Raw genomic sequence first — 18372 nt, forward strand, 5'->3', positions numbered from 1 at the left:
ATAAGTAGCTTCTGACATAATGAATGAGTAAGATTAATCTGATATAATATATAGAATTTTTTGTTGTAAAGCAGCCCGCGATGTTTCTTCAAGCGGGCTTACATTACTCTACTTAAGCAACACTCTTAATGAATTATTCTTACTTTCAAAAGAGTGTTAAAACGCGTTAAATCCTGTATTTGCATGCAGCGGCACAACGGCAATGAATGTTGAATAACGATTTTCCTGAGGTCGTGAACGCAGCGTAAACCAGATCTACGTCACAGCAGCCCCGCCCCTCTAATAATTTCGTGCACGCACCCGTGGAGAGACTTCGACCAAGTAACAGCGCGTCCCCGCGGCTGCTCGGAGCAAATGTAAATAGTTTAGTTAGAAAACTCCCCCCGGGAATAAATGTGTTATTACATACGAGTGGACGACGGCGTCTTTGGCATTCAGGAAAATCATGGATCCAATCTTGGAGTAGAGTTTTCATGACTTGTTGGAAGCCTAAAGCGGGTTCCGGTGGCGATATGTTCTGTCAGGAAGTTTGACGTTTTCTGCCGAAGATTTTTTTTTTCTTGCTTTGTTTTGTTTGGGGAAAAAAAAGTTATGGACTACCTTTGCAACAGAAAGCGCACGACAATTCTGTGACTTTTTTTTTTTTTTCTTAATTTTTTCACTATTAAGTTAGTGAGGATTTTTACATGATTTATTTTTGTTAACGCAATTAAAGTGTTCGAGGCTACGCGTAGTGTAAACATCTACCTAGTGTAGTCAACTTTGTTTAGGCTGACAGTTTTATGCCTATGTTAAGTTATTTTATGTGCATCACAGATAGAATATGCCTTTTTGGCTTTTCAGTCAGTTTTATCTGCAAGCTTGAGCTCCATTATAATCAAATTCCCATCTACTTATGTTACAGGCCAGAGATGGGCCTTTTAGTATTTCTATATGTTTAGATCCATATTCAAGTTACCAATGCGACGCTGTTATCTATAATTCATCCATAAAAGTAAATATATTTCTAGCCTAGAGTGTTTTGGACTCCAACCTGGCAACACGGAGAGAGAGAGCAAATCTGCAAACTTAGCTGGAAGAGAGACCATCACATCACGGAAACCGTACGGTCCACTCTCAGATGGATTTCATACAGGCCATACGCTTATTGTTACACCTTGTTGGGTAGTTTTCTTTTTTTTGGGGGGTCGTTTGTAACACTGCTATGGGACGCAGCTCCCAGTCTCCAGATGCTGACTGTGGTTGATGTCGAGTTTGTCCTCTGAAAATGTTTTGGAAATTTAAGTTTTCCAGAGATTGGAGGCGACAGCTGAGCAGAAGTTTTACCGGAGCGGGAGCAGTGTGATGTATTCTTTTCCGTCGGAACATTTTCTCTGTAAAACACACAGCTGTCTGACGTGACCGTGTTTGTTTTTTAACTACCTGGAAAGTATCCACTTGTGTGTGTGCGCGCGCTTTAATTTTCCACTGAAGAAGAAGAGACCCTGTAACCTGGGGGGTCAGCCCCGCCATGGCGCCCCCACCCCACACACACACACACTCCCCGGTGTGTCGGTCTGACTGAGGGCACTGATGGACGTGAACCAATCCTGGATGCACTGCGTCATCTCTACCGCGAGACACAGGTGACCGGAGTCAGCTGCACGCGGGAGAAGCCCCGACTTGTCCTGACGAAGGTCGTCAAGGCAACAGGTGAGGGTTTATGGGTTGGGCACGTGACAGGAATGACAGGTAAATTACGCTGCAGTCAAGAAGTCCACTATGTCTCTGTTTAAAAATAGGGCTATAGTGACTAGTGAAAAGTATGTCCAGTGTTATTTTGTATTCTTTTTTTATTTGTTTAATTATTTCACTCATAACCCAGCATTCAGGTCCATAATTCAGGTGAGGAAAAATAGTTCTGAATATTGTTTATCATGGTATTGCCCTTTTAGTGGTCATATATAAATATATCGAGAGCCAAACAATATTTGAATAAAATGTTTGAGCATTCTTACATTGTAGAAACTGTAGTTGCTTTAGAATATAAACTCCCAAAACAAAGAACATGACTTCTGTTTCCGACATGGTAGGGTCCTATTTGGACTGTTGGGTAGTTTTTGCTAACATTCATATTTACACAAGTTCGGTTTGTCTGAGTATTCATTCTCATTTACAGCATCACTGCTGCGAAGAAAAAATAGATGATGTAACCAAATTATCACACCCAGTCAGCAAGTAAATAATAAACAAACCAAATGAAAAGTTGGTTGATAATATCCCGAAGCTCAGTAACCGAGAGATGCTTCTAAGACCACCAATAAATATCCTTAAATCAAGTACGTAGCTTTCACTGTAAAAGTGTTTTGTTTTGAAATATGAACTCAAATGCAACACTCGTAGTGAAAGGACTACAGCGAATTGATCAAGTAGGAAAACTTTGAGCGGATCCAGTCTCATGTCTTGCCGATACTGCCGTATTTAGATGTGGTTGTTACCCTGAACCTGAAACACATGTGCACCTGAAACAGGACAGACATCAGGCCTAGGGGATTTTGCTGAGAAGCGCTGAATCCAGATGCATCTCTGGCCAAAGACACAGTAAGAACTGTGGCTGGGAAAAACAGCCTCAGACTAAACACCTCTCAAAGCAGACAGAAAATAAAAAAAATGTGTGTGTGAGTGTGTGGTGGGGGGGTGGGGGGACAAAATCCATGTAAATCCTGCTAGTACTGGAAATGTGATACAAGGAAAATAAAGCAGGCACAGCTGACTGGATTGGTAGAGCACAGCCTCCTTCTTCAATGAATTCCCTGAATTCCGCCAGGGAGGTAATAAAAATCAGGCGAGACCAGGGTTACTGTGAGAATGGACGGAGACGTTGGTTTTGTTGTTTAACTAAAGAACTCTTTGGGGGGGGGGGGCACATTTTGAGCGATGCTCTGCAGCACTTTTTTTTTACAATTCCCTCTGGAGTAAATTTTGAGGGTAGAGAGGTGATAAAGGCTCTGAGTGTCCTGAAATGACATCCAGCCACGCTTCTAAAGGTGGAACTGCACACCTAATGAACTCCGTGTAATTTAAAATGTGATACAAAACCATAAGCATGGAAGTGAGAAGGGTTGAAGGATTAAAGTCATTGCCACCTACTCCATTGGCGGGGTGAACACGAGAGCAGCAGAAGCTTGAAAGCAACATGGCAACGCTCCACCGGCCACAGACGGACATGCCTGGGATTCCTGTGGGTGATTATTACCCAGAAATCCACAGAGTCGATGAGTTGCCTCAGGTGCCAATGCTGCCCATTTCACATACAGAAATAGTTTACCGCATTTCAGTATTTACAGTTTTTCAGTATTTACAGTTTTTCAGTATTTACAGTTTTTACAGTTTTCTTCTCGGACGGCCTTCTGACTGTTCCAATCTGCCCTCAGGGAGACAGTTACAACCTCCATCCCGAGACACCGTTCATCCTGATCTGTAGTTTTCTCTGTCAGGTTTTTGTCTACACTTTTACTGTAAATGAAAATGTCTCTAGGCTTGCCTAACCGCTGAATTAATGCAGCTCGATGGATTAGCTACAGGATTTTCCTGGGCAAGGTGAATCACTTGGACTCTCTCTGTTCTCCATGAGATTTGTCTGAGAGACTAATCTTGTTTGTAGTGGCAAAATATGACGTCCCGTTGAAACTTAGATAGACATAAACACGTCATCACCCTGGCCCTAACTTGATAGTTACAGTACAGATTTTTGGTGCTCCAAGTCAGTTCAGTGTCTGTACCAAGTCTGGTTTATAAATGTCTGTCACACTCTTTTAGCCACAAATCGGCGCTTACTGTCGCAACAATCCCTTCAAGTTTTTTATGCAAGTAATTGTGCATAAAAATGGTTTTGGAAATATATATTTTTTTAAAGTCAGGTCAGTGCATCTTCTGCAGAGGCAGCTTGCTGTGATCTAGTCTTTGATTCGACTGCTTATAAGTCATGCATATTACCAACCAGTATTCATCCATCATCTACTGTTATGTGAAAACTTTAATCTGTTAAAGAATCTTAAAGTCACATGATTCCCCTAGTTGTTCTCCTTTGTTAAATTAGTCTACATTCTGTGGTTTATTGGTATAAATTTTAGGACAAACCCTCTCCATTGAAGGAAATGCCTCGGTTTATAACCTTGGTTTAAAATGCTTTTTCGACGCCTTTAGAGAGCCAGATAATATTGCCCTGTTTCTATCAACAATGGAGTTTGAATAAAAACCACTGAGGTTTTTCGGCTGCTCGTGCAAACGGACTTTTAAAAGCTGCTAGATGTTTCAAACGGCAGAAAAACTCCCCATTATAAAAACATTCTTCCCTTGCGAACTTTGCCAGACCAATTGCTGCCAGTGCAGCTTGAATTTCAGCCGTTTCCAATTGTCATTCTTCCTCATGGGCAAAACAGACAGCACACATTCTCACACAATGCCCTGCACACGTTCTCATTTCACCCAGACTTCGAGTCAGAGAAAGTCTGCAGGTCTGGGTTTCATGTCGAGGGTTAAGTTAAACATCTTACATGCCCGCGAGGAATTATGCAAGGAGAGGGGTCTGTGCTGAATGAAAATGAGGTTTTCTGTTTAATGTCAAATTCAAACCCTCAAACATGAAATATTATTTATTATTATTATCTTTGTGTTCTTCTGGTCTTCATCTTTAGTAATGATGACCATAGAGGTGATGTTAGTCCTCTAATAACCTTTTTTTCATGTTATCGTCTTATTACTGGGTGACTTACAACCTTCTGCTATGTCTGCAGGCAAACCAATATGAGCAAAAACAGTGTCGGCCTCAGTTCAAGGCCATCCTTTTACTTAGAACTAATGGATTTATGTTTTTATCACTTAAGGCTGGTTGGTTTCCACAAGTTTCTGAGGACTGATTTGGAGACCACGCACGCAAACATCGCCACAATGAGTAAGTCTTTCAGATGTTAGACGGCCATTAAGGGCCTGTTTTCCTCAAATCACGAGATAAAGACAGACACTCACACTAAGCAGCATCCCGGAGGCCAGAGGGCAGAGTCTGTACTGCTGCTCCAGACACTGCTGGGTGAAGGATTGCTTTTTGGCATTATGGAGATGGGGGTCTGGTTCTCTCTGCTGCCCTGGGGCTGTATGATGTCCGTCCAAGCTACACAAGGAGAATATTTTCCCTTCTTGAGCGAGTTCAGCCGTAGCAGAGCTTGTCCTGAGATCAAACATGGGAATAGGCATATCAAAAACACTGCAATCCTATTCTGTCTTCCATACGCTGACCCAGGAAGTCTCTGTTCGGTTGTAGATAAAGCCCCCTTCCTAATTGTCTGCTCACACCTTTAAGTGCAGAATTCATTGCAAGAGGCTTCCTGTCATACTAGTACACATCCATGTCCCAAGCCACACTCTAATTGTGCATATTTCCCAAACACATTCATGTCTTCAGATGAGCGGCAGGCTCTCCACTCCATAATGAAGGACCTGGTCGCCCTCCAAATGACACGACGCCAGCCTCTGTCGTCATATGACAGCGGCAAACCCAAGACGCCGGCCCAGGCCAAGAGACAGGTGCAGTATCAAGTTGTGTAACCATAACATTTCAAACGGCGATAGCTTATCAAACTCGTGAAACGTTTCCAGAAGCTAAGGGAAATGCAGAAATCCTAGAAATCCTAATGACAATAAAACAGCCATAGATGGTTAAAAAAAACACGTTTAACTCAAAGACAAACACAAGTTTCATGAATTTTTCCCAATATTAAAATCATAGAAGATTTCAGGGATTTCAGGATCATAGCCCTTAAAATGTAATTCAGTATGTCAAGTGAGACCCTGAACCCCAAAGTTAACCGGTTTAATTAAAAAATGTGTCACTGAAACCGCCATTTTTCTTAAAGTCTTCCTCAGCAACAACAGGATGGTCTTGAAACTATTTTTTTTTTTTTTACCTAAAATATCTGAATGTACTAAACAGTAAGGAGGACGATGAAGCATGAACACAGAGGGTCAGTCTTTACGTTGTGCTCGCCATGAACAGCACTGAGTTTATCAGTCAGGAGGGAATTAAAAGCAGACAGAATGGTGTTTTTTTTTCCCTCATGACTACACGTCTCTGGACCATAATGTACACATTTTGGACCACTACCATACCAAAGAATCGTGTAATTGTGTGTCATCCATGCTTGCAGATATCCCCCCCCCCAGCCCACACTGTTGGCTAATTTAGCATAACGAGTGCTGGATTCCCAAGATAGCTACCCACCACAATTCTGCATCTGAAATGTATTAAATCGAGTTATTTTAAATATATATATATATATATACAGCTCGTGGTGAAAAGTGGCCCACAGCCCACCCACTCTTGCTTTCTAACACTGCTGCAGACACAGAGGAAAGTAAAAGTATAAGTAACGTGCAATGCAGTGTTTGTTTAAAACCAGAGATTGTCCCCCTGAGAAGAGAGTCTCCTCTATTTTACCACCTGAGTAACTTAGTTTGGACTTATAAAGACGTTTGAATGATCCAGCACTGTACACTCTAAAGTCTTTTATTTTGAGAAATTAACATTGAGGACATGTTATGATGGTTGTCTACTTTATTTGGAGTTTAAAACTTTGCTAAATATAATCTAATACGCCTGTACGCATGTAAAATTCGATGGCTTCCTTTGTCCACTCTTTGACCCTCCCACTTCTGTTTTCTCCCAGGACGATGTCAGGATAAAGTTTGAGTTCTCAGGAGAAAGAAGGTGAGGTTCTGTGTGTTTCCACATTCATTTTAGGGACATAGCCTACATGCACATATGAAGACATAAACACACTCACTCAAGCGTGCTGTTCTTGTCACATGTTCCTCTTCATGAGAAAGAGAGCACGTCTCAGACTCAAACACACTCCAGATCTTAACTCAGACTGGTATGTGAGCTGAAGAAGGGAAGAGGGAAAGGACTGTGGTTAGTCAGTGGCTGCCAGCACGAACCACAAATATGCAAGGTGCACTTAGAGGAATCTGCGCTCAAAAAGAGCAGCTTGTGTTGATTCTGCTCGCATGTGTGCATGTAACTCAGAAAGTCCATTTGATTTCTTTCCTCTTTTTTTTTTTTTTTAATGCGTAGGATTCTGATGTTCGGACGACCTGTGCAGTTTGAGGAAATCCAGCAGAAGGTCAAGGCTGTCTTTGGCCAGCAGCTAGACCTGAATTACATGAACAACGAGGTAAAGCTGGGACTCTTGAACTGTTTGCCTGCCTTATTATCTCATCAGAAAGTCAGTAATGGAGACGCTGTAGCTCGAGAATGGTTGGTGTTAAATGAAAAAATCAACAAAAGTAGGGATCAACTAATTGCCCTAAAGCATATCCAGATATGTCTGTATGCATGCATTGTGTATGTGCACATTTTGTCTATATATCTAACATTACCTGTAAACAAAGCGGTGTCTCTTATCTCGTCGCTGATTTTGTACAAGTGCTTGGAATGCATCGCTTAGCCTTAATCTTCGCTGTGTTAAATGTTAATAAAGGCTGTTTTGGCAACGTGTGGTTAATCACTTTGTCTGACGCTTGGCCTGTGGTTTCGGCTTAAGGAAATGAAAATAACATGGAAATTATTTATATAGTCCCTGAGTGTCCCGTTTGCTATTGTAGCTCATAAAGAGACGTCAGTATTCATTTCAGTTTGTTTCATAACCAGTTAAAAACACCTCACAGGAGCTTAAAAAGAAAATGGGATTTATAGCAAACAATAACACACAATTGTCTTGTGTTTTTTCTATGTGCATATAAATGGTTGTGTCTATATCTTTTTTAGTTGCTCAGTTCATGTATTTCATTTGTTTCTCTGTGTGTTTGTGTGTCTTAGTTGTCCATCCCTCTGCGAGGTCAGGACGACCTGGACAAGGCAATCGACCTGCTCGACCGAAGCTCCAACATGAAGAGCATAAGGATCCTGCTGCTAACACAGGAGCATAGCAATGTAAGAATCAGAAATAATCCCCGGGGGGGGGGAATTTGTTACACGATACCTTTACAACACATTAACATACACACACTGGACATTCATTTGTTGTTGCAATGTTGCACCACTGCCATTTCACCATAGGAACATGGTTTCCTCATCACATTTACATCACAGTCAGTGGCTTGTTGACATATAAAGACTGTTGTGTGTTGTGCTTTAAGCTCCTGTTTCCCCCACCCCCCCCCTTTTCTTTCCAACTACAGGCCTCCTCCCCCTCCCATCATGTGCCGTGTAGTAAACAGGTGAGGATTAAGCCCTCCCAGTCCACTGGAGACGTCAGCACTGTGTACCAATCCTCCGAGCCCAGGGGACGCCACCTATCCACTGGTACATATCTGTCCGTTTTTCTCAAACTTTTTATCAGCAGTGACACGTTCTGATTCAACGGAGGAGATTTAGACATTTTGTTTCTCCGTAGCTTCAACGTTTCATAAATGTGCAGTCATGGGTAGCTGTCATGTCGTTGTGCTGTGCAACTTCTGTTTATACTACCTGGATTTCTTTCTGTCTGTCGCCTTCTTGCTCGCTCATTTTCTGGCTGTTCCGTCTTTGGCTTCCCCTTTTAGCAATGGGTCCTCTTCCTTTTCCTGTTCAACATCACTAGACCATGCCTGCTGGAAAGCAGCCAATCAGATTACAGAATGCTATTAGTGTGGTGGACCAGTGGCCTGGTTTAGGGTTTTTTTCCCCCCTTAGGGGATGAAGTGGCTGCAGAGGGGCTTGAGTGGTTAAACATCACTAGGCTATTATGCTTAAAGCGACTGAGTGGTTGCTACTTTCAGTCAGAATTCAAGCAGTTAGCACTTCATGTATTGTTTGCTTATGACATGGGAAGGATAAAGGGTATGCTATTTTTTGTGTGTTTGAGTCACTTTGGCAGTGTAGGCATACCTGTACTTAATAAAGTGTACATAGAAGACAACAGCACCTATTTATTAAAAAAAAAAAATGCAAAGCACTGTTTCCTACAATATAATGAAATCAAATGTAATCCTCAAATGACACTGTGGAAAACGTACTCTTCCTCATGCCTGAAAAGTCAGGACAACGTAACTCCTACTGCTGTGTGATCCCAGGTTCTCAGAACACGGGGCGTAGCTCGCCGCCGCCTGGCTATGTGCCTGAACGCCAGCAGAGGATTGCCCGCCAAGGTTCATACACCAGCATCAACAGTGAGGGGGAGTTCATCCCCGAGACCAGCGATCAGAGTGTGAGTTTTTGATCGTCTTTTTTTTTTTTTTTTTTCTGAAGAGAGACAGGAAGTGTTGGGAGGATAGAGTGGGGGATAACATACAGCATGGGGCTGAGGTTGGATTCAAACCCACGACTGCTGGGATTAGGACCGTAGTCTCTGTACATGGGCCGCAACAAACCCGTTAAACTATCCGGCGCCTAATTGATCCATTTTAAAGGGGAAAATCCACCATAGAAGTCAGCTTTTATTTTGGGTGTTCTATGATATTAGACTAATGAGACCAAAATATATCCTGAATCAAGACCTTCCCTCATTTAAGAAGTTTTTTTCTCACTAACATACATTTAATTGCCACCATGAAATTAGGATTTGGGGTCACAGTTGAGGCGGGAGTGATAATTGTTGCTCAACAAATAGATTTAGAGGGTTATCCTTATTGCAGTTTTAGAAATGTATATCTCTTTTTAAAAAGTTCATGCTGTCAGAATATTGAAGTATACATTCTGTTAAGGGGGGATTTCTCTTTCTGAAACTTGAATATGAAATTTGCGTACACACCCTTCATTTTCCACGACTCCCCTGTGAAGGTGCTGGATCCCTGGAGCAGTGCAGAAAACTCTGTATCTGGAAGCTGTCAGTCGCTGGACAGCAATTCAGACAGGTGAGCAGCAGATTGTCTGCTGTGGACAACCAGCAAATTACTACTCATGGATATTTCATTATTCTCCATATCGTTAACAAGTAAGCATGTAAAAGCCCTTCAGCACCCACGCGCGCCTCTCAACGTCTTTCACCCCTCTTCCTTTCTTTTCCTCTCTGACAGCCCCTCGATGAGGAAGTCTCGCATGCACAGAGCCAAGAGTTACCCCGATAATCGTCAGGAGTGCTCAGGTGAGAGTAGCCACAAGATAAGCTCCTTTGAATCTTTAAAACTCCAGTTAGAAAACGCCCTGTGGACAAAGGGATACCTCTTATTGCATTGCTGATCTTGTCCCATACAAGTGTTATATCCGTAAATATGTCTTAACACAGTCAAACACTTCAGTCATTGTGATTATTTGCTGTGTAAAATGTAAGAAGAAGCTGGATTGGCAGTGGCCTACCCCATGTCAGTGGTTACAGGCACCATACAGATGCCTCCCTGTTCATTTCAGTCGGTTTTTGAAGCTAAGGAGACGAATGAATAAGCCCATAAGAATGCTGTGTTTGACATTGAACTAATCCTGCTGACCTCTGACTTGGGGATATTTGCTTCCAGACAGGGAGAATCATGTGTATGACCGGGTAGCAGGGAAAGGAGGCACCTATCCCCGTAGGTACCATGTCTCCCTGCATCACAAGGACCTCAGCGAAGGTACGACAATGTGCATCTCGTCACCATTTACAAATCCTGTCTCTGTTTTCTGACTTTCTTTGTACTGTTTTTCTGCCTTAATCTGCCCCTCTTCGTCACGTCATATTAACTTAAATCTTTCTTTCAGGCCGCCGAACGTTCCCCCGGATACGTCGCCCTCAGGGGAACCTGTTCACTCTGGTGCCCTCGCGGCGGTCGCTCAATGGTAGCGAAGAGAGTCTCGGCAGCTGGCAGCTTGTAGACGCTCAGGGCAGGCTCCGCCCCCAGGATCGCTCTGTCGCGCACAAGTGTAAGTGTTGACCTTGGAGAAAATCTCCTGGACCTAAATTTACTTCAGTTGGTATGTAATTAGTCAAAACGTTGTAAGAACCGGCCTACCACCAGGCCTGGAGGCTCGTAGAAACTGGTTGTTTGTGAGAAAAATGGTTGAAGTGAAAAATCCAAAATAACGCTCTCTCTCTTTTCTGCGATATGTAAGATGGAATAAAAACAGAAATGTGTGTTGTTTTTTTTGTTTCTCAGCGCCCAGTGCCCCGCTGACGTGGCGGCGGGGGAAGCTCCTCGGCCAGGGGGCGTTTGGTCGGGTGTATCTGTGTTATGATGTGGATACTGGGAGGGAGCTGGCTGCCAAGCAAGTCCAGTTTGATCCCGAGAGCCCTGACACCAGCAAGGTCAGATCTCAACATGTAAACACACACCCTCATGTCTTCAAAGATAAAGACGGCTTGCATTGTGCCTCCCCGTTTCCTTCTGCTTCCACTCTTTCATTTAGCTAATGCCACCTCTTTCTACTCATTTGTTCTTGAAAAGCTTTTTTTTAAACATTCAGCTTCTTAGGTCAAGATGTGGCATCCTTTCCTTCTCCCCGTTTCACATTTTAACAAATGAATTGAACCGTACGGTGTTTTGTAAAATATTAAACCTTCATTTGTTGATTTTTAACAAATCAGTAGTCTGCACTTCCGTCCAGCTCTAAGAACACCAGCAATGACCTTACATTAGTACAAGTTAAACTGTAAAGGCCATTATGCTGGAATGCAGGTAGTTTCCTGAGGGTTAACTGTTAAATGTCTTCTTGGGGTCAGGAGTTAACCCCCAGAAGATTTATTACATAACCCCGACACAGAAAGACTATACGACATTCGAAGACGATAAAAGTTCAAGAGATGCACCGATTGTGAAAATCAGGGCAGGCGCTGATAGAAATTATTCAGCAGAGCATTTCGATACTTCTTTGTAATTCTCAGTGTCTATGACATTTGATGTATTTAAGTTGAGCTGAACATGTCGTACAAACTGCACGTCGCTGATCTTTCACAGAGACTGGGTAAGACTCCTACGCCGGGTTTGTTGATGACTTCTTCTTGCCCAATAAAAAAAAAAACCTCTTCTCTGAATCAGCTGTTAGGGAAACTAGCTTGCCAGTAAATGGATGCAACACAACGGATATTGACATTGGTGTATGCCACATTATTTGCTGATAAGCTGATGTGATGCGTCATGTTTTTGTACTTTCATATTTATTCTGCAACAATGTAATATTGTTATCCCAGCTTGTTAATCACATCGCATTACACTGCAGAGGAAGTTAACATACAGCAGGCGCTCCACACACACAGACCTCTGTTACTACCTACTACTAGATGACTTCATCCCCCGTTATGCCTCTGTGATATTCATATTGAAGGTTAGACGTCACAGGGGTGTTAGTATCGGGTCTTGAACAGTCTGAATCGGGCTTCTCTCCGTGTCTTTCTCTGAAGTAAACACAGGAACCTCTTTTAGGGAACATGTCCGTTGGTTATTGTTTACTCTGCCTTAGGATTCGCTTTTGGCAGACTCCACACGCTGTCTTAAATCACTGCCTGTCCTCCCTTTGTTTATCATTCAATTGTTGCCATCGCTGGTAGCAGAAAAGACCGAGCTCGGTTGTGTCCAAGGAATGCATTTTGTTTACAAATGAAAACAGTAAATCACCAGCGAGGCATTGTTCCTCTGTAACAACTTTTATACTTAACATGTGGATTTTCAGTATCTTATTTCCTGACCCTTTTATTGTCTTCATTACAGGAGGTCAGCGCTTTAGAGTGCGAAATCCAGCTGCTGAAAAATCTGCACCATGAGCGCATTGTTCAGTACTACGGCTGTCTGAGGGACCGCAATGAGAAGACCCTCACTATTTTCATGGAGTATATGCCGGGGGTGAGTCTGAGTGTGTTTAATGACACACTTTAAATAAGGCTTGAAAGTGATGAAGTTGATTCTTCTTCATCATTTTGTTTATTCGGTTGCATTCAAAGTCATGATGCAAGGCAGTTATTTAAAGTCAGGACATTAGACCAGTCACGTAAGAGATTAAATAAAGACGTGAGGAAAGACAGTTCCCGTGGCTGAAAGTGTTTGATCAAGTTTCTTCATTTCCATCTGAATCGTCCAAAGGTTTATAAAGTGAAATACTTATGGCTCTCCAAACTGTGGGAACTTTTCCAGGAAGCTTTTTAGGAAACTCTGAGATCTATTTTGACCTCAGTTTGAGTTCTTGGGTATTATTTGTGTAGCCAATTTTCTGAAGAATCAAAAAAAAAATGGAAGAGACAGTGGAAGACAAAATAATGTCTGAAGAAGTAAAAACCCTCGTCGCTTTGTTGCGGAGTCAGCCAGATTCCAACATATTTTTCCCAGCTCCAGAAATAACCAATCATCGAGCAGATCAACACTGCTTTTGTATTTCTGATATTTGCTGATACTGATACTGATACTTGTTTCCACCAAGTTGTGTTTTGCTGTACTGTTGTCTTTTGAATGCAACGCTTTTTTCCTTTCTTCGTACCAGGGTTCAGTCAAAGACCAGCTTAAAGCCTACGGGGCGCTGACAGAAAATGTGACCCGGAAGTACACGAGGCAGATCCTGGAGGGCATGTCCTACCTGCACAGCAACATGATCGTACACAGGGACATCAAAGGTAGTCCTTTAAAGCTCCAATGCCTCGAGTATGATCCTATTAAAACACTGGATAAATGTCCCCCACGGTGTTTTGATGTGCGGCAGCTGATTCTAGACATCAAATGTTTACATGTTCCTCTTCAACTCTGCTGTGAAGGTGCCAACATCCTTAGGGATTCAGCGGGCAACGTGAAGCTGGGAGATTTTGGAGCCAGCAAGAGGCTACAGACCATCTGCATGTCTGGGACCGGCATCCGCTCAGTGACCGGCACCCCCTACTGGATGAGCCCGGAGGTGATCAGTGGAGAAGGCTATGGCAGGAAGGCAGACGTGTGGTAAGAGCTGGAGATACATTTTTACCCCATAAGTTCAATCACTTATTTTCTACTTTGATTTCATTTTTTAAATTTAAATACTATTACTTTACTTTTTGATCTTATATTTAAATCATTTGTATTTAACTTTAACTTTATTTTACATTTATGAATCGTGTGATGCAACAACCTATAGGGTTCAAGTCCCTCTAGAAGATGTAAAGAGTTAAAGTTGTTTGAACAATTTAAACACAATTCAAAGTTGATCGAATATTTTGTATTTAATCTCTTATTGTTGCTTAGTGAATTCTTAATTCTCTGTTTTTTTTTTTACTGTGTACAGCACAGTGGCTGCTTTGCTTAGAATCAAGTTTAAAGTTTGACTCTAGATTATCAATAAAGTTCTTTGGGACGGATGTCATATTTCAGCTTATTCGATATTTGCTAAGAAGGCAAAGTCGTCTTAGAGTTTCCAGAATTTTAATCAAATATGAAGTGATTTTTAAATAAAATTAGTAAAAATTAGAGCTTTCGCCTGCTATCGACTGGATGATTAGGTGCCCACATCTTATTAATGATAATAATAATAATAATAATAATAATAATAATAATAATACACTGAGCGACTGACTGATTTACCAACAAGGACACTAAAAATGTAGAAAATGAATATTCTATTCTAAGTATTTAGTATACTAAAGTGTCTACTCTCTTCAGTTACTGACATGTATAAACACACTGACACATACATTACAGCATTTTCCTTCAGAACAACAAGCACCAAGTTCATGGAAGAAAAACTCCTGCACACAAGTCTATTGTACCTCTTAACAGAGCATCTCCAAGAAAAATATGTCGTGACTTTGTTCCACATGTTTATCTTGGTTAGAGTTAGAAACCAGGCTAGGGGCTTTACAGGATGAGACAAGGACAACTTTTTAATCAAGTTAAGAGTTTGCTGTATGTAACCCAGTTCCTACAAAACCCCTTGACAGAGAAGAGTTAATATTACCTTATGCAACCTGAATGAGTGCTGACCTACCAGGAGAGTGATGTGATTGGCTGTAGGCCAGTCAGACAGGTCGTGACACAGGTTGGTATGTTCCAGGTTCTCTGCCCAGGCTGGAGGGGAGTTATGCTCCCAGGAGGGTTTGTACCTCCCAGACAGGTGGAGGAGGCCCCTCTGCTAGTGTAAAAGTTTACCCTCAAAACATTCCTTCAAAGCTTTAGAGTTGAGTTGAGGTGAGGTATTTGTTTCAGCTTGTTATGTGACTCCACTTCAGATCGGACTTAAAGAGAAAATGCTTTTCTTGTACAGGAGCCTTGGTTGCACAGTGGTGGAGATGCTGACCGAAAAGCCTCCGTGGGCTGAATTCGAGGCCATGGCCGCCATCTTCAAGATCGCCACGCAGCCTACAAACCCTCTGTTGCCCTCACACACGTCGGACCAGGCCCAGAACTTCATCAGCTGCATTTTTGTGGAGGCCAAACACAGGCCCAGTGCCGAGGAGCTGCTCAGACATCCCTTCTCCCAGATTCTGTGCTGATAACCACAGACTCGCACAGTAGCCTCAGCAGCATCTGTAGCTTCTTTGAACATATCCGTCACGGGAATGTGGACATGGAACTGGTCTAAAAGTCAGTGTTAAACCCACCCAAACCTCTGCAACCGTTCTAATGCTTCAAGGAGATATCGCCTCCTTTTTGCCAACAAAACAAACTTCAGGCATTTTGAAAACTGCAGGCAACAATGCCTTGAAAACCAATGCCAGTAAATGCTCTCACCAGCAGGGGAAAACAAAACAGAGACTAAGCATCTGCTGGGCTTCTGATCTTATGCCCTCCACTGCACACCAGTAAAGTATCCCCTTCTTAGTTTACGTTCACCTGTCGGGGAGTTATGCCAGGAATCCCTTTAAGTGTTTGACATTTAAACATTAAGCTGAGCACCAATTTAAAGCTACAGCCGGCCTAAAGCTCAAGTTTGCCCAGCGGATGAGAAACACTGCTGGTGCACAACAGTGTTAACTGGACGCTATGTGTGATGTAGGCTGCATTCCCAAATATGTGTTAGTGTAGAGCGATGTCACACATGCAGAGCAGCTACTCTGAAGTTTAATGGTGGAACAAAGTTCATCTGTTAAAAACATTAATATTACACAGAGAACGACAGGTTTTGTTTTTTAGCCCTTTGGCATTAAGACATCATTTTATGGTATAAATGTAATACAAACGCCTTCACTGAGATCATAACTGATAGTGACTATGATATGCTGCAACTTCTAACTCCAGTTTCTCTCTTCGTTTATTACAATTTCATTAAAGTCAAAGCGAATACAAAAATAATGATCCAATGATCTTTGAAATCTCAGGACATTTAACAGCAAGTACAGCTGGACTAAAGTTATTTAACAGCAGCTGCAGAGAAACCTCCTGGTTTATTGAATGGCAGAAAACATCTGATCCGTCTGTTGCTGTTTGTTATTGCACCATTTAAAGTTGGGCTCCCCAACTAAACTCCACCATAACGTGAGCCTGCCATTTAGCTGCCTTAGAGGAGTCGAGGGTGGATCTTTCCTTCATATCCTCTCGTTCCTATTCTTGCTTTATCCTTCACTTCACTGTGACATTTCCCTCTTCCGGGCTCCTGTTGTAGCTCTGCAGTGCTGCAGGTGTTCTCAGCTGACAAAGTGACGAAGAGGAGGAGACAAAAAACAGTATGAAAGTGAAGCAAATGATACTTTTTATGGTTTAAAAATCCAACTTAAGGCCTTTATTAAGGAGGGGTCTTATCTTCAAGTGTGTCTGGACCCAACATCCCTGACTGAGAAGCCTTAGCTTAAGGATGGATTTTAGATCAGATGCACTTTTAGGTGAAATGAATGTTTTGGAGTTTTTGTTCTCTTTACCAAATTTTTGTTTTTTACTTCAAATGTGAACATTGTTTAATTTTTAATTTATATCCCCTCAACCGATCCAGTTGGATGTCATAAGCAGATGTATACTATGTATGGATTTATTTTTTATATTTAGACCGTGTCAGAATTGAATGATACTTCTGTCTTTGTTTTGTAGTTCAAAGTAAATGGTTTTAAGCAGCTGGTTTTGCAGACATTAGAGTATATGATTTGTAAATGGAACATGGGTGGGAAAGGGACTCTGGCTGCACGTTGTTTTTTTCTTCCAGCTCTTAAAACAATCTCCCACACATTGTTAACAATATATGGACGAATGCATTAGCTGACAGCTGACAGAGACTCTGCATCATTTGGCAGTACTGCTTCGACACATCAGGGGAGTCTTAGAAATAAAAAATAAAAAACATCAACCTAAAGGCTCATTTCACAGAAGAATCTGTTGGGAATATGTTAACGTGTGATCGTAGGGTTACTGTAGTGAAATTAAAGGGTGTGTGTGTGTGAGCCAAAGACGAGCAGGACAGTAGCCCGTGTCCAGTGTCAGAGTTCGCTTTTCAACCCAGGTGACGACTTTGTTTATCCCAGGGTTCAGACACGAGTTCAGTAATTAACAGTTTTGTGGGGAAAAGGGCTTACTGCTGCCTTAACGCTTATACAAGATCTCTCAATGTGGCTGCTACAGGCTAAAGGCAGCTCAATAATGTTGCAATAATTAACTTTAAAGGGACGAAAGACAAAGAACCCTGTGGTAAGCAAATGAATATAAGTTAGTTGTTTAGAGATCTATATGTAAATGTATGAGTATGTATCATGACAGGACTTGCAGTGCAAAGTCTGATGTATCGACTGTATTATACAGCAACAAAAGAAAAGAATAGTATGTTTAAAGACAGTGTCTTTTATATATATATGTATGTGTGTGAGTATGTCACGCCCCTTTATTATGTATGTCATGCTATTTGTTCAGAACAAATAAAGTGTTTTTAAGATATTTCTTTCTAAATGGAGCGTTATTGAGACTAATGAGTCACAGGAGACAGAGCTTATTGTTGGCAGAACCTGAGAGATGAACTCGTTTTCACAGATTCACTGCTCAAAGAAAACACAGAGAATATCAGTTTCATTTGTTTTAATAAAAAACATTTATTATCATCTTATTCCACAAATAACAATAGTCCAGCTGGCAATTAACTTAAAAATCCTCATTTAACAAACAGTCAATGCTCTAAATGTTTGTTCTCTCCGTCAGCACAGAAACGACTCAACTGACATGAAAGTAGAGGAAGTGTTAAAGCTGCAGCTCGTCACTGAAGAAAGTGGAAACAGAAATATATATTAGCTCTATATATTTCATATTAAAGGCTCAATTCATAGAAATCACAAAAACTGATTTTGAATCTTGCTCGTGTGCTTCTTTGAGTATCCAGAATTTTAAAATAATCAATAAACGTACACACCAGACTTCACAAGGTCATGATGTATTGTGATTCAGTTGTAATTTAATTTAACACAAGAGGAAACATTTCATTTTTCATGGAATCAACTCTGATGTGTGTCAGACATCGTGTTGTGTTTGAGTCTCATGTTGTGTTGGACGATTCTTAGGTTCGATTTCCTGTGAGCAGAATAAAACCTC

General features: G+C 41.7%; 1 protein-coding gene across 1 annotated transcript; it reads left to right on the forward strand.

Annotated features, from left to right (window-relative positions):
• The first annotated feature begins 753 nt into the window (after window positions 1–753).
• Window positions 754–17727, forward strand: map3k3 (mitogen-activated protein kinase kinase kinase 3). Its single transcript, XM_061065567.1, has 17 exons — window positions 754–1692; window positions 4866–4933; window positions 5441–5562; window positions 6702–6742; window positions 7109–7208; window positions 7853–7966; window positions 8215–8338; window positions 9088–9221; window positions 9794–9867; window positions 10030–10097; window positions 10465–10560; window positions 10688–10849; window positions 11083–11231; window positions 12631–12762; window positions 13394–13523; window positions 13662–13839; window positions 15137–17727. Exons 2-17 carry the CDS (start codon window positions 4930–4932, stop codon window positions 15363–15365), a joined length of 1857 nt encoding a protein of 618 aa, XP_060921550.1. The 5' UTR covers window positions 754–1692; window positions 4866–4929; the 3' UTR covers window positions 15366–17727.
• Window positions 17728–18372: the final 645 nt, after the last annotated feature.

The sequence above is a fragment of the Labrus mixtus genome, chromosome 20 (genome assembly GCF_963584025.1).
Source record: "Labrus mixtus chromosome 20, fLabMix1.1, whole genome shotgun sequence".
NCBI classification, from domain to species: domain Eukaryota; kingdom Metazoa; phylum Chordata; class Actinopteri; order Labriformes; family Labridae; genus Labrus; species Labrus mixtus.